We start from the raw sequence: 26,638 nt of genomic DNA on the forward strand, positions 1-26,638 counted from the left end.
ATTTTGTTTTTAAAACTAATAATTTATGTAATACTTTTTTACGGTCGACTTTCAATGTAATATGTCTAAAAATACAAACTTTATATGGTCAGAAAGGGTTAATTCATAAGTTTTTATACTTAATATAGAATTTTTTGTTTTATTTCTTTTATTCCTTTAATTATATAGAGCATTATTCAAATAGAGAGTGTTTTTTCGAATTTTTGAACTTTGGTGTTAAATTGTTCTCAAGTGCCTTAAAGGTTTAATCAACATTTTTTTCACTCTATTTTAAATATCGGACTTTATACGATAAATTCCAGTCATTTTTGGTAAATATGGCCGATAAATAAATATTATTTCGATATGATACACTAAAAATTCCCAAATATTGCAAAATTTGACCTTTGAACTCTACAGTTTATGGGTTAAGAATGTCCTATTTTAATAAAACTTCGGATATATATTTTATATTATCTAGACTATAATACTCTGATAATACTTTATTTAAAAGAAGAAGTAAAGAATTAATACGTATTCTCTAAAATATTACAAAAAATGCGATTTTCTCGAAATCCGCCGAGTTCAAATCGCAGGTACAGCTAAATTGTAATCTAATATTTTTACCGTTTAATAGCCTTATCTACTGACCATAAATCCCCATGAGATCTCCTATAAATTTTGAAATTTGTTTAACAAAGTTTCAAAAAAACTGAAATTGGAGATTTGAAACGGCCGTTGAAAAAATCAAACTTTTTTGACCGTAGCTGATAAGAAGTTAGCGTTATTTTATAAGGGCAAAAACTAATATTCGAGTAATTATAGATATATTGTAAGTAACAAAATGTTCTTTTTAGAATATATCCAAAAAAAAAGTATTTTTTGTCACATTTCGAATTCATGTACAATGAGACTCGTTAATGGTCTGGGGAATTTGCAATAACTGTTAAATTTTTGAACCAATATTTGTGTTTTATATCTTTCCGAAATGCTTATTATGTGTACATTGCGATTCCTTCACAATAAAGTGCAAAATTTATTATTAAGTGGCAAAATTCGCAACTTCGTTTTTTTTGGAGCACTCTAATATACATACATATTTAAGCTATTTATATTTAACCCTTTCGTTATATAGTATCCATATGGATACATTCAAGATTTTTGCTCATAAGTTTGATATTTTACTTAATCATCTATTGATACCTCCAGTTAAAACTTGTAGCGAAAGCGTTAAAGGATAAATGGACGTGTTATATGGGAACAAGGGTAAAATAGGGTGGTGGAATTTATCCTTATATAAAACTTATTTAGCCGAATTTTATCATAATACTAGTGTTTTAAAAAGAATTATGAAAATTTCTGAAATGAGGCAGAGGATCAAATGTGGTCCTTACCAAAATTGACAGTACGATTTAGGTTTATATAAATTTTATATTATAGATAGTAAATTTAACATAATAATGAGCTACAAAACGCTATAAAACAAAGGTGATTTTGGTACCTTTTTTGGCCCTTTATAACATTTTAACTAATAAACAAAATAACATTTTTGTAAATATTTTGAATATATCTCCCAAAATTAGGAGACACTTGTTTAAAATTCAGCCCTTTTTGGGTGTAAAAGGGAGAAAACTGTATTTTTGGTACTTTTTAGCAAATTAAGAAAACTTTTTCTATTTATTGCAGTATTCCTATTAAATTACGGACTAACTATGTAATATTTATTGAAAAAAATGTTTGCTATTTCTCTGGGGAAAAAAGTACCAAAAAGGAGAAAAACGGTAAATTTAATTTTATTCAAACTCATTGAGCCAATTTTTATAAAATTTCAAAAAGTAGTTTATTTACTCACACAAAATAAGCTATTGGTATATTATTTTGGAATTCGAGTACTAAGGCCTATATAGGACCAAATTCGAGTAAATTGTTTGTACCTTTTTGAAAGCACAATTTTGATGAATTTTTGAATGATACTCTGTATGTTTTATAATATAAATCCAAAACACATGATTATTAAACATACACGGTCCTCATCGAATAAGAACTTTTTATAACTTTTTATCTCATAAATTGTACTTTTTGAATTTTTTAAAATATTCATCCTAGGAACATACATTTTAACATACATGGTCTTGACTGAATAATATTCTGTAAGTGGGTACTCTTTGGTACTTTTCCATTCTTTTGGTTTCTCTATAATGGTTAACCGGAACACATCATTATTAAATGAGAATTTATTGAGAGAGATTTTTGTACTTTTTCGTTTTTTCGATTGTACTTTTTGATATTTTTACGATATTGAACATAGAAATATAAAATTTAAAATATAGTGACCTTAGTGAATGAGAATCTACTGAAAGTGTCTTTTGGTAAATTTTCATTCATCAAATTATATTTTTTGAATTGTCTATAATATTGAACACAGAAACATTTTTGATTAAATAAGAGGTATTTTATAGTACTTTTTATACCCTCCACCACCATCAGTGGTGATAGAGGGTATATATAACTTTGTCATTCCGTGTGTAACACCAAGAAATATTCATCTGAGACCCAACAAAGTATATATATTCTGGGTCCTTATGAAATTCTGAGTCGATTTAGCTATGTCCGTCTGTCCGTCCGTCCGTCCGTCTGTCTGTCTGTGTAAAACACGCTCACGTTAAAACGAAGCAATATAATTTAACCAAATTCACCCAAAACATTCATTATTATCCGGTACAGTTTGGTATTGAAAATGAGCAAAATCGGTTCACATTGGGAAAAGTTATGAATCAAAATTTAAAACAACCTCGAAAAAAATAAGCATTTTTTACACATTCTGATGTAATTTTCTCGAAAACTATCCAAGATCATTTCATGAAAGTCATCATACATTCGTTTCTACACAAGATATTTATTTCTGCTGAAAATTGCCAGCATCGGTCCATAATTTCATATACCTCCCATACAAAAGTGCATATTCCCGGAAAATCAGTTTTTTGTTAATAACTTCCGTCAGAATGCCGATATCTTCACAAAATTTTACAGATTAAAATCTTATGTTAATAGAATTCATTGAGAGAAAAAATTTTCTGGATCGGTCCATAATTGGACATAGCTCCCATACAAGGTCCCCTCCCGAAAATCACTTAAACGCGCATAACTCATTACTAAATTAAGATATCCATATAAAATTTGGAATAAGTATTGCTCATATGCACAGAAATATTATTGTGAAAGTTTTTTCCGATCGGTCCATAATTGGTCATAGCTCCGTACAAGGTCCAATCTCGAAAATCACTTAAACACACATAACTCATTACTAAATTAAAATATCCATATAAAGTTTGGTACAAGTATTGCTCTCACATATAGAAATATTACTATGGAATTTTTTTCCGATCGGTCCATAATTGGTCATAGCTCCCGTACAAGGTCCCCTTCCGAAAATCACTTAAACGCACATAACTCATTACTAAATTAAGATATCCACATAAAATTTGGTACAAGTATTGTTCACATATACAGAAATATTATTAAGTTTTTTTAGGATCGGTCCATAATTGGTCATAGCTCCCATACAAGGTCCCCTTCCGAAAATCACTTAAACGCACATAACTCATTACAAAATATTGATATATAAACATTTAGCACAAATATTGCTCTTATATACATAAATTACACTATAAAATTGTTTTGCAATCGGTCCATATTTGGTCATAGCTCTCATACTAGGTCCCCTCCAGAAAATCACTTAAATGCACAATTACCAAATAATGATATAGATACAGAATTTTGAAATTTTGTCTTTATATACATAATTGGTCATAGCTCACATACAAGGTCCTTTTCCGAAAATCTCTTAAACTCACATTACTCATTACCAAATAAAGCTATTGATACAAAATTTGGCACAAATATTAGTTTTGTATACAAAAATTATATTTCAAGATTTTTTCACGATCGGTTCATAACATGGATGCGGTCGGTCCTATACATGTTTCCCTTCAGAAAATCACATAAATACTCATAACTTATTACAAAATTAAATAAATCTTGGGATTTTTCTATTTAAGACATGAGAAAACTTATTTCTACAAATATTTGATCAATTAGAAAAGTATTAATATAAAAGTAGCTGGTGGAGGGTATTTAAGATTCGGCTCAGCCGAATATAGCACTCTAACTTGTTTTCAAATAGTAATTTCGAAATTTTCTATAATGTGGAAGCTAAACGAATGAAACTACAAATATAAGCTTCTTCCTGAATGCGAATTTATTCATGTGATATTGAACGTAAAAAACTGAAACACTAAAAATTTTTTAAATCAATTTTAATTTTCTATACGAACTAAACAAAATTTTGTATGTATTTAATTTTGGTTAGGGTAGCGAAGCACCCAGGGTATGCTAGTATTTCCATAAGTTATTAAGTCATTAATTTAAATATTTCAAATGTTGTTATAGTAGTCCAAATATTGAACCAAATCAAAAACGAATTAATATATCCGTTGTAGGGTATTATGTGGTTTCTCTTGTCTAACTAAATTTTGATACTTGTCTATTATTTTGTTTTCTTTTTTTTTAATGATGAAAATTGTATACAATCACCAATAAATAATAATATGTTTATAAATAGTACACTGCAAGTATTCAGTGGTCGCGCAAAGCTACATCTAAATAAAATGATTAAGCAAAAACAAATTAAATTTATTAACCTATCCATAACCGCTTGTAAAAATATAGAACTTATATATATACCTTGGTAGCTCTTAATTTTAATTAAAGTGCTGAAAAATAAAACGTTTTTAGCAAAATCAATGGAAACTTTTAACGAATTTACAAATTGTCAGAATATTGTATTTATTGTTATGTTGTGTTAGTGCATTGTTTAATAATTTCAAAATTTCATTCGGATAAATATAACGTATAAGAATAAAAGTAATAATAGTAAAGTTGCAAATTCCATTTAATCTAATTATAACATTCACTATTATGGTAAAAATTATATGTTTTATGCATAAATCTCAAAAATGGCTTAACTAAAGTTTACTTAAAACCGGTATATCTGAAATTTTTCATAAGAATTTTTGAATTTGGCACATGGAAATACATAAGAATCCACAATTTTTAAGAAAAACGCATTTGAATGTTATACAGTTTAATCGGCCTGTTAGACTGTAAGTGGGTTTAGAAAGGTTAAATATGTATGTATATGTAATTGAAAATCTATAGTACTAATGTGGACTTTAAAACCTCGTTCAATGTCCAAGAGTTAAAAATTTTGTTGCGATGAAACTTTGTTAATTACATTCAAATTAAAAGTAGATTTAAACACAAAATAACATAACAAAAAATTTACCTGATTTAAATCGTTAACAAATTTTAGTTAACTGTGCAAAAAAAGAATTTAATTAAATAATTTCGGTTACAGAAATTTTATTGAAATTCACATTAGTATCATTTCAATGCAAGATGGCACCAAAACCTAATAAAATGATTATTAACTGGAAAAGTTTTACGAGATTTCGATTTGAGTTGTTGCTTATTATAGAAAATAATAATACAAGTTTTTATTTAAATATTAAGATTCCCATTTGTGCAAGTGATTAAAATTGCGCGAAATGTTTCATGAATTTTTTTATATTTTTATGTATAAATTGAAAAAGTAACAAAAAACGGAATCATTAAATGCGCAATAAAACAGTCCAAGTTTTCCACTAGTGCTGTTAAAGTATTGAGTAGTGGGTATCGAGTATTTGCTCTATTTTTTGGGAACTTAATACTAAAAAGTAGTTATTCACAACTTTCAGACTCAATAATTTATTTAAATTTAAGGTCTATGATGTGAGAAATACAGCTCTATAACAAATACAGATCATTTCAATGTTAGAAATGCAACTATAAGCAAAATCAAAAATTCATAGTTTTTAATCTATACATATAAAAATGAATTTGTGTTTGTTTGTATGTTTGAACGTTATAGTCTACTAAACAGCTGAACCGATCCCTTAAAAGTATAGAGTTGTATTTTAGCACCCAAACGAAAAGTATTGAGTAGAGCCCTGACGGATGACTCCTGAGAGAATGAAAATCTCTATGAAAGGATTTTTGATATTTTTTCGTTCTTCAACTGGTACCTTTTAAGTTTCCTATAGTATTGAACTTTGAATCATGAAATTAAACATGAAGAGTCCTGAGTAATTTTCAGGGTGCCGAATGAATAAAAATCTATAAACGGGTATTTTCTGGTACTCTTACGTTTATCAGCTGGTACGTTTTTTAGTTTTCGATAATATATATGTAACTTAGAAATTAATTTGGGTCCTGAATAGAGATGAGCGATCCAGTGATATCTAAAGAACGTCGTTCTAAGTGAACGTGATTTGTAAATCACTGTTCTTTAAAACAGTGACTGTGATCACGATTTTCACGTATAAAGCAAAAATCTTTTTCCTATTATTTTGGTTAAAAGCAATTTTTTTACAATAACAACGCATTTTATTGGGTCTTACATTAAGTATATACATAAATATTACTGAACAAAATAAAATTGGTGGCATCAGAGCGAGAGGAGTTAATATATGAGATAATTTCGAATTGTATGCATAGTATGTTGTAATACATATTTGGTTCAATAAAATTTAAATGAATTTTAGAAGGTAAAAATTCAAAAGAACGACGTTGCAAGTAACTGTTATTTGATCTTTTCAGTCACAGTAGCTACCAGTGAATTATCAATCACCGTGATTAAATCACAGTCGTGAAAATATAGCTCATCTTTAGTCCTGAATAAATGGCCCTTCACACACTTTACGTACGTAAAGTCTAATGAAAAGTAAAAGAGAATGAAAGTTGTGTGATTTATATTTTTTGCGTTTACACGATTGGTATCAAACAATAACAAAGTAAGATGGAAACAGCTGTTTCACTTTTTTGTATGTGTTTACATAAAAATACATCCCTGGTCTAATGCGACTTGGTTGTTTTTTGAATCATTTCAAAAAATGAAGAGAGCCATACGACTGTCAAATTTTCCATCCGTATTTTCTCTCAATGTGTGGTTTAGACGATCTCATCCGTATTCTTCTACACAAAATTTTGACAGATCATATTACTTGTGTGCTCGTGTAAAGGGGGTTTAAGAGAGTATTTTTCGTTATTCAACCACTGTTGCCAGATTTGACGATTTATCGTCATTTTGACGATTTTCAGTGTCAAAAATTACCCATTGACGATTTGACGATTTTAACTCTAAATTTGACGATTTTTAAAACAGGATGTTCGCACAAATTTTCATGATTTTTATCATTAAAACTATCAAAATTGATAAAATAAACAATAAAAATAAAGGTAGAAATACCATCAAATATGTATATTATGTATTGAAAATAGTTTTGATGATTTAACGACAATTTCGAAAAATTGACGATTTTCTTCTCGAAATTTGACGATTTGGCGCCCAAATCATCTGACAACTATGTATTCAACTGGTATTATTTGAGTTTCTTTTAATAAACCTAGAAACATAAAATTAATACACGCAGCGTCTTGATTGAAGGAACATTTTCAATATGAGTTAAGTTTTATTTAATTACGATGAGAATAGCGATGCACGTCGGGTAATGCTAGTTTCGTATGTATTAGGGATGCCAATCCCGAAATCGGGATTGGCAAATCCCGAATCCCGGGATTTGGAAAATAAATCCCGGGATTTTTTCGGGATTAGGATTTGTTTCAAAAAACTGTTTTTATTTTCTTTTTTTGAGCCATAATTTTCATTAATTTGAAAATTACGATCTTATTTTATTTTTGACTCATGCAAAACAAAATTCCGCAGAGCTAATTTTATACATATTTGAACCTTTTATTTTTTAAAGTGGTATGAGTCCATACACATAGCACATATAAATTTATTTATTCACTTCGTTTTTATACCTTACACCACTTTAGTGGGGAGGGTATATTGGGTTTGTGCTTATGTTTGTTACACACAATAATATTGGTCCTATACCTTAAAGTATACCAATCGGCTTAGAATCATTTTCTGAGTCGATTTAGCTATGTCCGTCCGTCTGTCCGTCCGTCCGTGTAAACCTTGTAATCAAACTACAGCAATTTTGAAGATAATTCAATGAAATTTTGCATGATCTTCTATTGTACTAGAGACGAATCTTATTGAAAATGGATAACATCGGTCCAATATTTGACCTAGCCCCCATACAACTGAACCCCCCAAATAGGGTTTTTAAGTTCATAATTATGTTCAATATACTCGTAACTCGACAAAAAGCTGCAAAACCAAGTTCTATACTAGCCTTCATGACCCTGATGTATTTTTTGATGATGCGGCCTCATTTGACCCTAGCCCCTATGCGAAGCCCCCTTCGAAATATGACTTAAATGTACACAATTTTATTCAACAAAAAATAGCTAAATTATATCTGAGGCAAGGTACAATTCAACTTAGATGCTTTATTATGAACAATAAATCACATTTTATTTTTATAACTGGTGTAAGGTATTATATGGTAGGCTTCGCCCAACTATAACTTTTTACTTGTTAGCACATTGCAATGTTGGTCGTAGACCGACCCAAAAAGTATACACATTCTGTGTCTGTAAGCTGAAAACACGAGTTAGAAGACTCATTCTATTTGGGCTGCAAATTTGGACCAAAATTGACACAAAAAAACCTAATTGGACCTCCTCTGAAAATCACATTGATGCTGATATTAATATCAATACATTACAATATTTTGATGGTGGGTATTTAATTTCGGCACAGTCGAATACAAACTTTATTTTTCAATACTAGAGGATTTTACATTTCTAACTTTCTACAAATCTGAATGATACCGGTAAAGGTAAATTACCTTGTTCTGAATGCACCTAAAATTTTAAATTAATACTACGAATATAATAATATGTTCCAAAACTAATATGTATTTTGAGTAAAATTCCAAATATTTTTCAAAGAATAGGTTCTAAATTGATGTTCGAATAATTGAATTGGTATCTGTTATAATTATTAGTTCACATGGAACAGTATGAGGTTTTAAAAAGTGCTTATGTCTAATTTCGGAACTTGATATTTATTTTTATTTAGGAAGTGAGTATGTATTTAAAAAGTTTCAGAAATTATACAATTCTGAAAGTTTTTATTTAAAAATTGGAATTAATTGGATTGTTTTAATTTAAATATATCTTCTGTCTGTTAAATTTCCACAAAATTAAACAATTTTCTTTACAAATATGATGATTTAAAGATTTTCATATATAAAATAATTAAATTCATGTAATCCCGAAATCCCGTAAAATCCCGAAATACCGAAAAATCCCGGGATCCCGAAAAATCCCGGGATCCCGAAATATCCCGGGATCCCGGGATTGCAATTTTCAAAATCCCGAATCCCGGGATTTGTAAAAGCCAGTCCCGTTTGGCATCCCTAGTATGTATGTGGTTTCATACAAACAATTGTATACGATAAGTTTTCAAAGAAATTAAAGTTCGTTCATCTGCCTCTTCACAAAAGGAAGGATAAATTAAATATTAATTTAAAATATCGTAGAAAAAGCATTCAGACTCAAAATAATAAGACAACCGGAAATGTATATTTTTAAACAGGTCATAAAAACATTAAAACCTGAAGAATACTTTACCTTGTTCACTTTCAGTGTGAATTGTTGATTGTTTTTTTCCACACATAAAACACATATGTATACTAAAAACACAATTAATTCAAAAAAATATGAATTTTTAGCTCAATTTATTTTTTTTAACAGGCTAAAGTCCAAAATGTTAAATATAAAATATTCCATCTGATTAACTGAAAAGAATTTTGTTTAGTTTCCATTAACTATATTTGAAATTAACAAATATTTATCTACTATTAACTGATGCGAAATTTGATATGAATCGGATAACAAGAATCCATTTTAAAAATCGATTATTTATGTTTAGGTTATTTTTTGTTCAATATCTAAAAGTTGTTACACTGAAAATAATCTATGCTTATCTTTACGAAAAATAATGTTTGTACATATATACTTTTTCGTAACATTTACGAAAATTTCATGTATAATACGAAATATTAAAACATAATAATATTAATTACATTATAAAACTACAACATTGTGCATAAAATGTTTGAAAAACTATAATATAATTCACGAATTCTTTTTATAACATAACGAAAAAACTTCGTATGGATGATAATTTTTTAACTAAAATTACAAAAATGATTTTAAAATAATCCAAAATGTTTGCATAATTAAAAATTTCGTAAATTTCACGAGATTTACTCTAAATTAATATTTTACAATTTAGTCTAGTCTATAGTCTAGTTTATAGTCTAGTTTATAGTCTAGCCTATAGTCAAGTCTATAGTCTAGTCTAGTCTATAGTCTAGTCTATAGTCTAGTCTATAGTCTAGTCTATAGTCTAGTCTATAGTCTAGTCTATAGTCTAGTCTATAGTCTAGTCTATAGTCTAGTCTATAGTCTAATCTATAGTCTAGTCTATAGTCTAGTATATAGTCTAGTCTCTAGTCTAGTCTATAGTCTAGTCTATTGTCTAGTCTATTGTCTAGTCTGTAGTCTAGTCTATAGTCTAGTCTATAGTCTAGTCTATAGTCTAGTCTATAGTCTAGCCTAGTCTATAGTCTAGCCTAGTCTGTAGTCTAGCCTAGTCTATAGTCTAGCCTAGTCTGTAGTCTAGCCTAGTCTGTAGTATGCATTTGCGGAGTTCATTTTCAAAACTTAAACTCGAGTACTCGTTTGCTATGATCATGTCAAATTTTATTCCAATCGAACCATCTGTTTAGAAATTCCAGATTTATTTTGAAAACATTTTGATTCTGTCCCACTGTATACTGCATTGTCATGCAGATATTTAAGAACCTCTTAACAAGAATTTCAACTATGACCATCGATATTTTTTTCCTTTATAAACATTTTGTAAAAATGTTGGGCAATTTTTCATAACTAAATTGAAATTTAAAATTGAAAAAAAAAAAAAAACGCTTTGTGAAACCCTTGGATGTGAAATTAAACAGAGTTCAAATACATTGGTATACGACGGGTGGGTACAACTTGAAAGAGAAATGAGCCAAGAAATTTCAAGTTTCACAGTCAACATATTGTGTCTTTTGCATGCATTTTTTTGTTTGATTTGTTGGTTTTGTTCGTCTGTCTGTCTGTCTTTTTATATTAATTTAATGCGCCAGAGTAAAACTTACCACGGCCTCCACTGCATCTACTGGCTCTTCGCTTGAAGACATTTTGATTAAATCTGATTTTATTTTTATTTTCTTTTCGTGGTTTGACTGTGTGAAAACTGCAACTGTTGCTGCTTTTAAAATTTTCTCTTTCTTTCGATAGCAATTTGTATTCGAAGTGTGTGAACAATTACAGCATCCGACTATTGAAGGTGATTGCTTTCTTTAAGCGGCTTTATTTTAAAGGTCGATTACTTTGTGTCTTTTATTGATTTGGAGTGGTAACCGGTAATTTTGGTTTGAATTGCAACACACATGAACCGCACAATCAGCTTGTAATTAAAGTTTTTGTTTCTTTTTAATTTGGTTTTTTTATTGTTTTTTTAGCGTTTTACACTAAAACGAATTTCACTTTTATCACTAATAAGGTGCGATCACACACAATTTCACGTGCACATATTCATCTTAACATTGATGTTTGTTTGTTATTGTTTGTTTTTTTTTATACAAAACAACAAAATAAATTAAAGTTTTATATTTTATTATTATTTTTTTGTTAAACAAAAAGAAAAAATTATAAACTCAAGTACATTAAAAACATTCAACTAAAGTTTTATATTAAAACACAAAGTACAATGGTCAATAATGGCTCACAAAAAAAGTCTTCATTGGATTCGAAACAGTGAGAAATTGTGGCAGTCGTTGTAAGGAGACCCTTTAATGTAAAGTACTCTTAACACGAAAATAATTGGAATTTTACTTAGATTCACTTTTAAATTTCAAATATTGTTTTTCTTGATGAAACATTCGCGCGGTGTCTGGTTGTTGGTCTTACATGTATCACCGTCTCTGAACGAGTGAAAAGCAAATAGCGAATCCGGTCTTGTATGAACTGGAGTGAGTTGAGTAGTTTGCCAACAATTTTGTTGAATGTGTTGTTTATTTTAAGCTTTAAAACGGCAGCAACATGTAAGAAAAAAAAAAACTAGCTTTTGCTGATCAGCCAAATTGTTGGGTGCTAAGAAGTAAAACAACTGGTTGATGTTTTTACTTAAAAATTGCTTTTTATAATGGAGCTTTTTTAATTATATTAACAAATCGTTAATTTCAAAAAGTACCTATAGGATTATATTTACTATTTTGAATATACATGTGTATCTCACTTTAAACCTAGAAAGGTATTTGGAAAATGAAGCTATTCCACGAAATGAAGACAGAGCTTCGATAAAAGGTTTGAAAGTTAGTACGCTGGTACATTCTTTAAAATAAAATATGAGGTGTAACAAACTTATGATTAACGACCAATCCAACAATTCTTCAAAAGCGATTAAAGAATTTTAGGATTTGTGTTAATTTTGCTTGATCACATTTGATTCTGGGTTTATCTGAATAACCCAGTCAGATTAATATTCCCACGAAATTTTATTAAAATCAGTCTTTATCTTGGAATATTTTGTAGCCATTTTTAGTTCTTTCTGATTCGATTTCAGTTTTTTATATCTTATTGTGAAGGATATACAAATTTTTTATAAACTATTTCTTAAAGTTCCTCCACAAATTTTAATTATCCGAATAGGTTAAAAATGATCATCAATTAATTTAAGATCCGATGGAATAAAAATAGAATCACCAAAGATAATTTTCCTTCTCAGAGGCAGGACTAATAAGAGAAATTTGCTTGAAATTCATAAAAAAAAACTGAAATATGAAAAGAGTTTAAGTTTGGAAACTTTCTGGTGATTAAGTTTATAGTTTTTATAAAATTATTTGGTTATTCAACCGATAAAGATATCGGAACAAACTTTTGGACATATATAGACAAAAATCTGTCATATACAATTACCGAAATTATCTAAGCGAAGAAAATATGTTCCAAAAAATTAGTTTTCTGTGACGTTATTTACAGTGTCATAGTAAAAGACTTCGAATATATTTAAGGACCATGTATGTCTATAAAAATATAGAGCCATTATAAGGATCGGTGCTTTGAACTTTAAGAATTTTTTACTCAAATAAAATTTTTTCTTCAAAATTGACCAAGTTTGGATAGGGCTGGTGGGGGCATTTCCCACTTACATGAAATTTTATTTAACACGCATACGCATTAAGTTCATATACAATTTATATAAGATCTCGAAGAAAATTTTGTCTATAAAAGAAAGAATGTAGGTCCTTTTTGGAAAAAAACTAAAAAATACGTCAATTTTTACATATTGCAACTTTGGATTCATCTAATTAGTGTTTATAAAAAACCGACTTTTGGAAAACCCGGTTTTTCGGTTAACCGAAAATTGACAATTTCTAGAAAACCGGTTTGTCGGTTAACCGAGTATAAAAAACCGGTTAAACCGGTTAACCGAAATGTTTCGAAATCTTATAATATTTAATATATAATATTTAGTTCAAAAATGTCATTTTGCGAAATATTATGTATTACTTAATAAGATATTTGCACTTTTTAGTATAGATATATACATTAATATATCATAAAAAAAACAAACTTATACATATCTGAAGATAAAAAATATTTAGAATTATCTATCCAAAATTTTTTAAAAATCAAAACAAAAAATCAAAGAAAACATACAATTTTGTACTAAAAATTATATCTCTTTGAAACCGGTTAACCGAGACTTAAAAACCGGATAACCCGGTTAACTGAAAACCAATGTTTTAAAAAAATCGGTTTGCGAAAAACTATAAAATAAAAACCGTTTTTTTCGGTTAACCGGTTTATAAACACTACATCTAATTTTTTAAAGGGACAAGATAACTGTTGTTTTATTTAGAATTTTACCCGAAAACCAGATGATATTTTTATTTTACGACCCTCCGTAGGCCCGCCACATTTGATACATTTAATATCCTGGGTGACCAACTTTGAGGGACTACCTACTGGTTTCCATTCTGCCCCTGATCAACGTGAAATTCGATCCGATATATCCAATTTTTCCAGAGATACCGTTTTATTTCTAAAATTAAAAGTGTTTAAACCACTGTGAATTGGTAGATTAATTTATTTCTTTGAACCAAGGTGAACATCATGCAATATCCCGCTAACAAATCATTGATATCTTTATTTATCCTTTATGAAGAGAAAAAATATTTTTTTTTATTTATTAGAAAAAGTCTCTATATTTATGTACATATTTATATACATATACATAATGGTACATAACTTGTTCTATTGTAAAAAAAAGTTTGCGAAAATTTACAAGTTTTTTGTGTGTTAATATTTATAATATAATTATATTAAAGTAAAAACTTTTAAATATGGAATTCATCAGCAAAACTAGCACGATTATATAAGGAACGATCGGTACCATGTTTATGACGATTAAGTAAACCAAAGCAACCCTTGCGGTAAATAACCAAACCACCTAAAGTTAATGGTATACCAATCAAAACACCCACTAATATACCGACTAAGATTAAACTATCGTTTCCAGGATGACTGGTATTTTCGCAAATTAGTTCTTTGTTATCTGCACTCAACTCCAGAAGAGGCTTGTTTTTCCAAGCCGATGGAGTGGCGCAGTTGACATTTTTTGTTAGTACCGGTGTGGTATTATTTATTTGTTTCATCAACGAATGTATAAACCAACTGTTGGTACAATCACAGGCCCATGGATTGAAGCGTAAATCGATTTCAGTAATTTTCTGCCAATTAACCACCCAATTATGTTCAATCGTTGTAAGGTTGTTGTTGTGTAAATAGAGCTGCATAAATAAAAATCGTTAATAAATAGTAGGAAATTGATTTTTGTTTACAAACTTTTTTTAATGGTGGATAATCGAAAATATCGGGATTTGTAGTGTTCTTAGTGAACGCCAATTCATGTATACTTGACAAATGAGGATTGTTGATAGCAATCAAAGTAGTTAGATCTATCAATATAAAAAAGTGAACATTTTTAGTACACAAAGAGAATGCAGCAGTTGTACTTACTCTGCAAATCGCTTAAGGCCCAAGGTCCAATTTTAGTAACGTCTGGCAAATAAGAAATACTCAAATACTCCAATTCCCCTAATGACTTGAATATACTGGAATTTTGAAAAAAAAAAAATATTTGAATGAAAAATCGTTTTAAAATTCTGTTTAAACAATTCTTACTTGGTTTTATCAAAATCATCAAAAGGATTTTCATCTAAGACTAATTTCTTCAAGTGTTTGGTTCGGCTCAAAGCTATAGGCAAAGTATGGAATGAGTTGCCGGATAAAATTAGAGTTTCCAACTCAATGGGACTGTGAAATAGAGAATCGGGTAGCGCACTAAGTTCCATATAAGATAAATCCAAAGTCTAGAAAAAAGGATACTGTTATTATTGTTTTATATCTGAAAGATCAACATAAATCCGCCGAAACATTTGTAACATTCTTTGTGCATTTATTATATCATTGACATTTTGACTTACTTTTAAGGAATTCAAACTTGCTATCGCAATCGTAGTACTCGGATCGATTTCATGGAAAGTATTTTTGCATAAAATTAATGTCTCCAAATCAGGCAAGTGCTCAAATAGATCCTTGTTCAAGGTGTGTAAATCATTATCTGCCAAATCAAGTGTTCTTAAATTCTTTAAGGGTTCATATTTATCAGCGGCATACATCCCCTTAAAGACATGTGGTTTAAGGGATTTTGATGTTAATTTGTTACTCGACAAGTCCAAAACTGTCAGTTGGGACAGATTTTGGAACGCTCCAATGCTAATGTTGTTGATTTTGTTAAAGCTTAGATACAATGATTTAACCGGATATGTTGGCAAAACGGGAATATATGAAATGTTATTGTGATTCAGATTCATTATTTCAAATAACACATCGCCATTTTGTAATGTCTGCCATTCCTCATCGGAGAACAAAGTATTCATTGATTTGTTGCTACAATCGATTTGTAGATATTGAATATCACACGAACATTTTTTACACAATTCACTGTCTTTTATTACAATTTTTGGCTGAAATAGGAAAAACATGTGATAAAATTAAAAATAAATTGTGGCATACTTTGGGGATGAGATTAAAACTATAAATGATAAGGCAGGTTATATGCACATATTAAACTTTTATGATTATGCAGGAGTCAGGGATGGCAAAATTGGTACGATCGTACTTTTTTTGATACTATTTGATGTTCAAAAATACCGTGATACTCCCGAGTCTTATTTGATACTCTCAAAGTATCTTTGAAACAATGTATCATATTTTTCAAATTTAAAATTACAAGAATGCTTTGGCACATATTTACATATAATTCTCAAAAATGCATCAACTAAAAGTTCTAGAAAAAACGGCTAATAAAATTATAAAGTAATGGAATTCTCTTCAATATTACCAGAATTTAAAAGATCTACTTTTAAAACGACTTTTTTAGAAGTATGTTTTGCAAATTATCAATGCAGCTCATTTCGAAATGGAATCGGAAATTGTACTTATTTTTATCTTGATTGACATTATCTGATAAAATTACCAGAAATTTAAATTTTGCAAAAATATTCCACTTTAAAACAAATGTTTTGAAATTAGGCATTTAACCAAAGATAATTAAAAGTTTTTGGTCAAAAATATTTGAACTTTAAAGCAAATTATTGTTTCTTGTCATATTCAGAATCGGATGTATGAGTAAATATCCTATATAAGGTCTCATGGTATGGAGCGCAATGTATAGAATTTTATAGGAGAATTGATTTTTTAACAAATGACACCTACGTCGGATTTTAATTTAATACATATTATGTACATATTAAAGCGATTTATTGACAATAAACAAACTTTTCATCGATAATAATATTTGTAGCTCAATTATTAACGTTAAGTTGAATTTCTAAATTCATTCTCGTATAGGGCTAGGGTCAAATGTGGCCTGAAATATTGAAATATAACAAATTGTATCATGGCTGCTTTAAACTTAACATATTTACAAAGTACAATATCGGTGTAATATTTGTACTTATGGTACCTATGGGATATCATGTAACCATTTCCTTGGGCAAGAAATTATGTAGCAAATTTCATCAAATTATATCTAAAAGGTTAACATTGAGGGACGGACAAAGATTCATCATATCAACACATAATGGCTTTTCTACTTCCGTATAAAAATTTCTAAATAAAAATGTATTTTGTTAAAAAAAATGATTTAAGTACTCTGAGGGCCAAAAGAGTACCCTCTGAAATATTTTTTGATACTGAAACAAAATCTCATTTTCCATCCCTGGCAGGAGTATTTTAAATTGTGAAATGTGTAAATACTCAAAAAAATGTCTATTAGTTCTGCAACTACTTCTAGAATGTATGATTATAGTCTCTACTCGTTCTACTTTGTCGTTGAGACCAATGATTTTTGTTTAAATGAAACGGTTCTGGAAATAGTTCTTTGATATGTATATGATTTTCGTTCGAATTTTTCACCATGGGAACTAGTTTTAGGAAAGCTTAGCAAGGCATATACACCTTCTTTACAACAGTTCGGGAACTATTTCTTTTCTAAACGATTTTTGAATGAAATTGTTAAGATTTTTCTAAAGAGTTAGTTGATGAATTATAATTGGCTCCAATAAATTAGATAATCTTAATTACATTATTGTTTAAAAATTCCGTGCTATTTTAAAATCAATGTCGAATTCTTTAATTAATTAATTTTTCTAGTACCAACATATAACTAGTGACAAAGTACTTGTTTCATCAAAACTCCTAAGAAGTACTTTAGCATCATGTTGCAGAAAACGAGACCTAAAAATAATTCCATGGATGTTTTTCAAGAATTTAAAGTGATTCTCTTCGCACTCATTCTATAGTGTAATAGTTTTTTGAAAAAATTCTAATTTGTTATTTAAAATTTAAGGGCCGTTTTTATAGTTCAAACTACCTTGCAAATATTATTGGAGTACAAAATCCATTTAGGTAATTCAAAAACTTCTCGCCTGTAAACATTATTGGAGTACATGATCCGTTTAGTAGTCCTATATAATGCAGTCATGGATCATGTTTATTATTTTTCAAAAGAATATAGTACTTATCCTGCATTACATTGGACCATGTTGCGGATCATGTACATCAATAATTTCTTCATGGGACTAGCTTTGAGATTACTCCGATATAATGCTAGGACATCACAATGTTAAATGGAATATGTTTTTTCCATATATTTAAATTAGTTTTCAACCAGTCCTAGTCCTTCGAGGATTGAGGGTTTGAATAAACTGCCAAATTTGAGTCAAACCTGAAAATTTATGAACAGCACACAGGTAAATTAAATATAAAATAATTTTAATATTTGAATGACTCATTGGGCTCGATTTGAGCATAATTTGGCATTTGATTTTAATATCTTATATTGGGAATAATTCGAGTGCTTAGAGCATATCACATAGTAGCATATAGGCGAAAGGGATTGTCAAAGACCTAAGTCCCCTGTCAAAGACTTAACTGGTGAGAATGTATTAGTAGAAGCACAAAAATAAACACAGTTGTTAAAAAGGTACTAAATAATAAATGTATTTTTGATACGTGTGTTACTACTGGGATTTCAGCTAATTGTAAATGAAAATTTTAGTTATTTAATTTTTTTCAAAAGATATTTCATCTTAATATTATAAACACGTCTTTTTGTTATTTTTTCTGCACTAATGGAAAAAGAGTCAAAGAATAAAAAATATTTTTTTCGTTTGTAAAATTTAAATTTCTGTCGGGGTTTTAAATACATTAAAAGTGTGGAAAAAAAATAATAAATATTAAGTTTAAGTGATAAGAAAAACTATTAAGTGCAAATATCCTCGCAATTTCGCAAAGAAAATTTGAAGTTTTGTGAGTGCGTTTAGTTCTCTCAAGTGTGTTTTATTCTCTCAGAACTCGTCTGTGTGAAGAGAATAACAAATTTTGTTTGACAACCCCTTTAACAAAGTATAACAAGTAGTCCGACTCTTTGACAGCAGTACCCAGTGTTGCCACAACAAAATTTTTTTTGTAACCAAAATTCGACATTAAAATAACAAATTCATTTTCTGAAGTGGAACTTGTAACTATGTTAAATTTCGTCGCTAAACTGGTATTATGAAGACAGTTATGAGCGTTAAAGTAATTTTCTGTAGGGGATCTCATATGAGACGTATGGTCAATTATGGACCAATTCTCATAAAATCTGACAGAGATATTTTAGTTCCTTTAAAACTTGATTATGTTGAATTTTGTTGCTATATTGCAGTACATTAAGAGCTTTAAAGTCATTTTCTGAGGAGACTTTTTATGAGCGATAGAGTCAATTATATACCGATCCTCATAAACTTTGGCAAATACATTTCCAATAAAACTTTTTTATATTGAATTTCATCGCTATAGGTGCTTTTTTAAGCAATATAGTTATTTTCAGAATAGGGCATAATATGGGGGCTAGGTGAAATCGTTGACCGATATTTCGCATTTTCAATACCAAGCAAACTGGGTCAACTAAACATATTTTGGCAAAATATTTCAGTTTTCTATCTTGTTTCTTTTCGACTCTATCGTGTTTTCAACAATAAATATATGTCTCTTCGCGGATTCGTTAACAAATGTAATTAATATTTATTTTAAAAAATAACTGAGTCTTTAACGCGTTTTAGCGCAACGGTTCCCAAATGGGGGTCCGTGGACCCCTAGTGGTCCGTAGTAAAATCCTAGGGGGTCCGCGAATACAAACGAAAAAAGCCATGAATAAACAATATTGTATCACTTTTATAAAGTAAGATATTGCCTGATATGTAATTTTTATTTCCTGTATATGTAGTGAAACAATGTTTTTCTATTTCAGACGGATAATGATCTGTCTTACAATTAAATAAGGGATACTGGTATTCCGGAGTATGAAGTTAGGCCACATTTCATAATTCAAAGACAAGCTTATACCAGATTTAAGTTTGTCAAATTGTAAGCAAAAGTGTTCTTGTTTGTAAGGACTAAAATTATATATTTCAAAAACTGAGGTGACTCTTTATGTACCTTCAATACGTTAATTTAGCTAAATTTAACTTGATTTTATCGACCAATATTAAATTAACATCAGAATATATTAAATTAACATCAGAAAATCCATATCGTTTCGAGTAAATATGTAGGCAAAACCATGCAGTAAAAGAGTTCATGTCATATATTATGCGGATAACGTATTCCGCAACAACATGGAAGAAGTCCAACTTTCTTATATTATTTTCCCGAAAAATTAGCTCACTTTACCCCTCTGCAATCGCAATAAATTTTTGAAACGTGACTCCTTAAGCACATGTCGACAATATTTGATAAAGAAACCTTTTTGCTACCTTGAATTAAAATGAACATGAAAGGTCTCACGATCATAAAATTAAACATCATGTTAACATTTCAACAAAGAAGTCTTTCTATCTTCAAAACCATGCAATTAAAAACTTATCGGGAATATTTTATAGATATGACATCTCTACATTTATTTGACCTAGGGATTTATGGACTAGGTCAATTTTCGGACGAACAATTATTTAGTACAATAAGATATCAAAATATGTATGGAGGTCCGCGAAATTAAATAAGTTCCTCAAGGGGTCCGCGAAGTAAAAACCGGTGGGAACCGCTGTTTTAGCGCAATTCAAAAATACTCCACATATAACTTTTTGGAAAACAATTTTAAATTATAAAATTCTTCCCATTTTATGTACAGATTTGGAGATTTCGTTCGATATTAAGGGGTTTAAGGGGTATATTTGACCAAATTGTAATACCATGTAGCGGATGTTAGCATTACATTCATAACATCAGCAATATTTGTAAACGTAATCTATCCAAATTATCCGACAAATTGACCAAAATTTAGAATTTAAGACGGTAAAATAAAAACTAGTATACAACATCATCTAGAAAATGTAAATAAAGAAGTAAAAGTCATGGTGAGATAGTAGAAGTCAAAGGTCATGAGTATCAGTTGATTAATACTTTAAAGATATTGTGATACTATTCTTGCATCATTTATCTTAGAATTTCGGCAAATTAGCACAGTATCTGTTTATGCAAAATTTCAAATAGGTATAGAAGTTGCAATTATACTTAAAATTTAATTTGGATTACATAATCTACTAAGTACGTACACTATTCCCATCAAATTCCATAAAAATCGAAATGCGAAATACAGCCTACTTCGTTTTTTCACATAAGTATCCTGAGTTCTTTACATAAAACGGACGAGTTTGAATCGACCCAAAACTGGAACGATATGGAACGTGAATGAGTATATTTACATAGTTGATTTAAAACTAGAGATAAAAGAAGTTTTTTTTAATTTTATTTTTAGAATAAAAGCAAATAGCATTTAGTTCAATTGTTTGCAAAAAATAACCAAAACGAAAAAATAATTCACATGTACACATACAAAATAAAAATAACCAATTTTGGTTAATAATAACCAAAGTGGCAACACTGGCAGTACCTAACTCTAAGCATGTGTTAGTGAAAAAGTCTAAATATCCCTGCCAGCAACTCAACTAACTTTAAATGCATTAAAAGCCGACTTTTTCATCAACTAGTTATGGTTGATTCTTGGATTATTTTTAATGGAGCCAACTGACTATTTTAACATGGCGATGTCCTACGCAGTAGTCAATTGTCCGACTCTGCATGACTTTTCAACTAGCTTAAAGTTAGTTACTAAAAAATTAGCTTAAAGGTAACTCTTTATTAACTAACTTAAAGTTAGTTGCAGAAAAGTCAAGCAATAGTTATCTTTTGAATTCCCTACTGTATTAATTAATTATATTTTAATTAAATATATTTAAAATTTAACTACTAGTTATCTAAATTACATTTCGCTTTAATACAATTTATGACATTAGTTCGTTAAAATTAATAGACATCAGTTTTCTGCAGGGGAACTAATAATAACACCGGTATCCATAAAATTATGAATGATTTGTTCATTATTTCCATGATTTCCATTGATCCAAATCTAAAATAAATTTTAAAATGTTATGTGTAATGTTAACTGTTAATGTATTATATTTACAGTATTAATCAGCAGAATTTAGAATTTAGGGACCGAGTTTTGAAATATTTAACCTTTTATAATTAATTTTTCCAATTTACTGACTCTAATTTCACAACGTATAGAAGAAAATGACAAAAATGTAAAACAAAATTCCAAATAATAAAGAAACATGAGAAAACATGTCGAAACAAAATGCTCTCCAGATAATTTTGGGGTACTCCCGCATTATATGATAGTTAGCTTGTAGCTAGTCTTTAAAAGTCGGTTGTTTACGTTAATAAATACCAAATTTTGGAACATTTCTGCATTACATTGCTGTTCGTTTATAGTCAGTCTACTAAAGTCAACAAATAAAATCATAATAATAGAGAAACAAGAGAAAACATGTTGAAATACAGTTAATTCTCTCCAGATAATTTTGAGGCACTTCTGCATTACATTATAGTTAGCTTGTAGTTAGTATTTAAAAGTCGGTTCTTTACGTTGCCACATACAAAATTTCGGGACAGCTCTGCATTACATTGTAGTTAGCTTATAGTCAGTCTGTAAAAGTAAACTAGAAGTGAATTTTTCTCGTAGTCGACTACAAAATTGCTGGCAGGGATGTGTTGGTAACAAAAATATATATGTGTTGGTGCATTCTGAACACACAGAGTTTTATAAAAAATTAAAATTTTAAATTTGTTTGAATTTTCAATACCAAAAATTGAAACTCTGTTTGTAAATTAAAATTCAACAACAACAAAAATGAAATGTCAATAAATAGAAAAATTATTTTTTCCAGTTTTAGAAAATTAAACAATATTTTATGTGAAAAGTGCAATGAATATATTGTAAAAAATTACAGATTTTTTGTGGATACCTGAAATTTCGGTCGAAATAATATTACAATGTTTTTATTGCATTAATTTTCTTAAATTAATACATTTTAAATTGTAGATTGCATTTATAAAAGCATGATAATATTTTTCATGCATTCTATATTTGTTAAAATGTAAAATTCTTTAATTTCTTGGATTATCATAAATTTGTTTACTACTAAGAAATGCTACTCTGCACCTTCAATTTGAAAATAGAAAAACAAAAAATGAAATGTCAAACAATTGAATAAATAATTTTTTGGTTTGTGAAAATTAAAAAGATTTCGATAAATAAAATATATAAAAACAATTGTAAAAAAATAAATAATGTGTGTTTGTGTTATAAAAATTGTGTCCGAATCGTTTTTTTGTGCGAATTTTGGACCTGAAATATTGAATATTTGTTGGTGTAGCTTTGTGTTGAATTCACACAGAACATGTAAGTGTGAAGAGAGAAAGCTCTTTTTTTCGTGGTAAAGCTTGAGTTGGCAATCTATGTGTATTATCTATGTTTTTAGTTTTCTTCCAACATTTTATTTAAGTAAGTGTTTTTTTAATACCTGTTTAAGGTGTAGGATCAATATTTTTGGCTGTTGCAAACATCAGCACAACGCATAATACCCTCCACACTATAGTGGTTTGGGTATAAAAATTACGACATTCAGCGATACAACCATACAACACCGATTGTGAATTGGACGTATACATATTTATTACAAGATTTAGTTCTTCAAACAATGAGACATTAAAGCATGATCCGAACCATAGAATATTACCGTAGAAAGCCAACTTTCCTGGAAAAAACCTAACTCAGCTGTCAAAAAAACCTAACTCTAAATATGTATTAGTAAGATTTTCTTTAGAAGTGTTAGTGTATAAAAGCTTTTTACCACACATATAATGCCCACGTAGTTGTATAAAATCGGTCGAAATAATATTACAATGTTTTTATTGCATTAATTTTCTTAAATTAATAAATTTTAAATTGTAGATTGCATTTATAAAAGCATGATCATATTTTTCATGCATTCTATATTTGTTAAAATATAAAAATGTTTAATTTCTTGGATTATCAAAAATTTGTTTACTACTAAGAAATGCTACTCTGCACCTTCAATTTAAAATTAGATAAACAAAAAATGAAATGTCAAACAATTGAAAAAAAAAATTTTTGGTTTGTGAAAATAAAAAGATTTCGATAAAGAAAATATATTAAAACAATTGTAAAAAAATAAATAATGTGTGTTTGTGTTATAAAAATTGTGTCCGAATCTTTTTTTGTGCGAATTTTGGACCTGAAATATTGAATATTTGTTGTTGTAGCTTTGTGTTGAATTCACACCGAACATGTAAGTGTGAAGAGAGAAAGCTCTTTTTTTCGTGGTAAAGCTTAAGTTGGCAATCTATGTGTATTATCTATGGTCCGAACTGTTTTTCTGCCTTTTTTAAATAAGGCAAGGATTTTCATGCACTAAAAATTATTATTATATTAAATTATTAAATTATTTTTAACTCACTGGTCCAAATATTTGTATTGTCTGTCATAAAGTACCTGCCTCATGATATATTTAGACTAAAATTTAGCGTAAAATTTTTAACGAGGGTCGCGATATGACAAATTTTTTGTTTGCCCATTTTAGCCAAAAAAAAAAAAAAAAAATGAGGTTATCGAGTTGTCGGTATCAATTATGATATGAACTATAAAACGGTGAAATCGAACTCATGTAACCGTAGGTGGTTACTCATTTTATTTGCTTATAACTGAACCATTAAACAGTATTTTGATTAAATTTCTTAATAGAAAAGGGTCTAAGCTTTCTTTTGAGGAAAAAAACAACAAAAACATCAATTTAAAAAAAAAATGGGGAAAATTATCGGGAAAAATTTTATTCTTGAGTTAAAAAATATTTTTTTGATAGATATTCAACTCGCATCCCGCTATGGGACTATAAAGCCCTTAAAAGAAATTGTATAAGCTTTCTTCTGAGCTAAAGAAGACAAAGGGCGCATTTTGAAACAAATTAAAAAAATTATGCAAAAAAAGTAATATATTTTGGAAACAATAAATAAATAGCTATCTGAAGTCCTTTGCGCAATTTATGCTAGAACCAATAGGTTAAAAGTTACACTCATTCGAGTAAAATCCTGTATGATCAAAATGTCCAACTTTAATCCCCTCTGAAGCCCCTTCACACGAGCACACAAGTAATATGATCTGTCAAAATTTTGTGTAGAAGAGAACGGATGGGATCGTCTAAACGTCTTCATTTTTTGAAATGATCCAGACAACAAAACAGTCGCATTAGATCAGGTATGCTTTTTATTGTAAACACATACAAAAAAGTGTAACAGCTGTTTCCATCGTAATCGTGTAAACACGAAAAATATAAATCATACGACTTCTATTCTCTTTTTTGTCATACGGATAGAATTTCATTTTACTTACTTAACGTACGTAAAGTGTGATCGTCTGAAGGACCCTTAAGTCCGGCACACTATCCAATAGTACTAAGCTTAGTGCAAATTTCATCCAAATCGATTTTTTGAGTTGGGTCCCTTGACACGAAATTGCCCATATGTATGTATTATGTATTAAATAGTGTCAAAACGGAGACCCTTCGACTCTACTATTGTTCGCGCGCTGTGAACTACCACGATAGCCAAATTTTAAACAAGTTACAGTGTTGTATTCGGCTAAGCCGAATCTTAATACCCTCCATCAATTAGCTCTTTTTAATCGATTCAAATTTAAAATATATTTGTTATGTGCCATATAATAATTTCACAACAGAAATCTTGACAGTTCTCTACCCTTCAACTGTTGTGGTGATAATGAGATTGAAGACTTTGCGGCTTTAGGAAATCTTTTCTAGAAAAGTTACTTAAATGGGTTCCGCGCATGAATATAAAATGAATTTAAGGATGAAAATACTTTGGGGAAATTTATTTATCTACATACCTTTACTGTGCTTGTAGGAGCTTGTGTTGTTGCTACAGTTGCAGCTGTTGAATTCGTATTCTGTAAAGGCACTGCCTTTTGTGTAGTATTATCAGCAGCATATATGGGTCCTACGTTGGCAATTACAAATAATACACCTAACGTAATTATGACGGAATTGCGCGTCATTTTTGGAGTTTGGTTGTTTTACTTTGATTTTAATCTATTTATCCAAATGGTCTGGTTCAATTTGATGATTTCTGTGGAATGTAGAAAATCGCATAAGTTAGTATTGAAACAAAAATATTTTCACTAGTACTTTAAGTATTTAATTGATTACAGAAAATAGATAATGACTCAGTCGACCATATAAAATTGGTTAAATGTGTGTTATCAATAATTCATATGGCTGATCTTATCAAATTTTATTTTTATTATATTTATATTCACACTCAATGGAATATCGATTATATATTATATATAAATTTAGTACATATTTGTCACAAAAATTCAAAAATATTTCCTCAATCACAGTTCTCAATTAAATAGTTATTAAAGTTGTAATGATATTTTTATTTAAAAATACCTTTGATTTTGCTTTAAAATGTTACCTTAACACTTCGACCACGAATCTAGAACTGTGTCAACTTTTAACAAAACACTAAAATAAAATGA

The 26,638-nt window shown here is 29.1% G+C and overlaps 2 protein-coding genes across 3 annotated transcripts in view; both read right to left on the reverse strand.

Annotated features, from left to right (window-relative positions):
• Positions 1-12,040, reverse strand: part of LOC119613982 (long-chain fatty acid transport protein 4-like) — a 51,987-nt gene extending 39,947 nt beyond the window's left edge. The window contains exon 1 of the mRNA XM_037970064.1: positions 11,202-12,040. Coding sequence (XP_037825992.1) covers positions 11,202-11,243 — 42 coding nt within the window. The 5' untranslated portion in view covers positions 11,244-12,040. The remainder of the gene's footprint in view (positions 1-11,201) is intronic.
• Positions 12,041-14,333: 2,293 nt separating this feature from the next.
• LOC119614538 (leucine-rich repeat neuronal protein 1) lies at positions 14,334-26,637 on the reverse strand. 2 transcript variants are annotated; one of them, XM_037970665.1, is made up of 7 exons: positions 26,575-26,636; positions 25,985-26,223; positions 15,597-16,139; positions 15,295-15,482; positions 15,130-15,224; positions 14,956-15,068; positions 14,334-14,900 (listed from the first exon to the last, which is right to left on the reverse strand). In XM_037970665.1, exons 2-7 carry the CDS (start codon positions 26,150-26,152, stop codon positions 14,448-14,450), a joined length of 1,560 nt encoding a protein of 519 aa, XP_037826593.1. In that variant the 5' UTR covers positions 26,153-26,223; positions 26,575-26,636; the 3' UTR covers positions 14,334-14,447. The 2 variants fall into 2 exon arrangements, with proteins under 2 accessions (XP_037826593.1, XP_037826588.1); XM_037970660.1 differs by having other exon boundaries at positions 14,337-14,900; positions 26,550-26,637.
• Position 26,638: the final 1 nt, after the last annotated feature.

This window comes from Lucilia sericata, unplaced genomic scaffold (genome assembly GCF_015586225.1).
Source record: "Lucilia sericata isolate MDLA Ls3-8-SP2 unplaced genomic scaffold, ASM1558622v1 Contig000042F_arrow, whole genome shotgun sequence".
NCBI lineage: Eukaryota > Metazoa > Arthropoda > Insecta > Diptera > Calliphoridae > Lucilia > Lucilia sericata.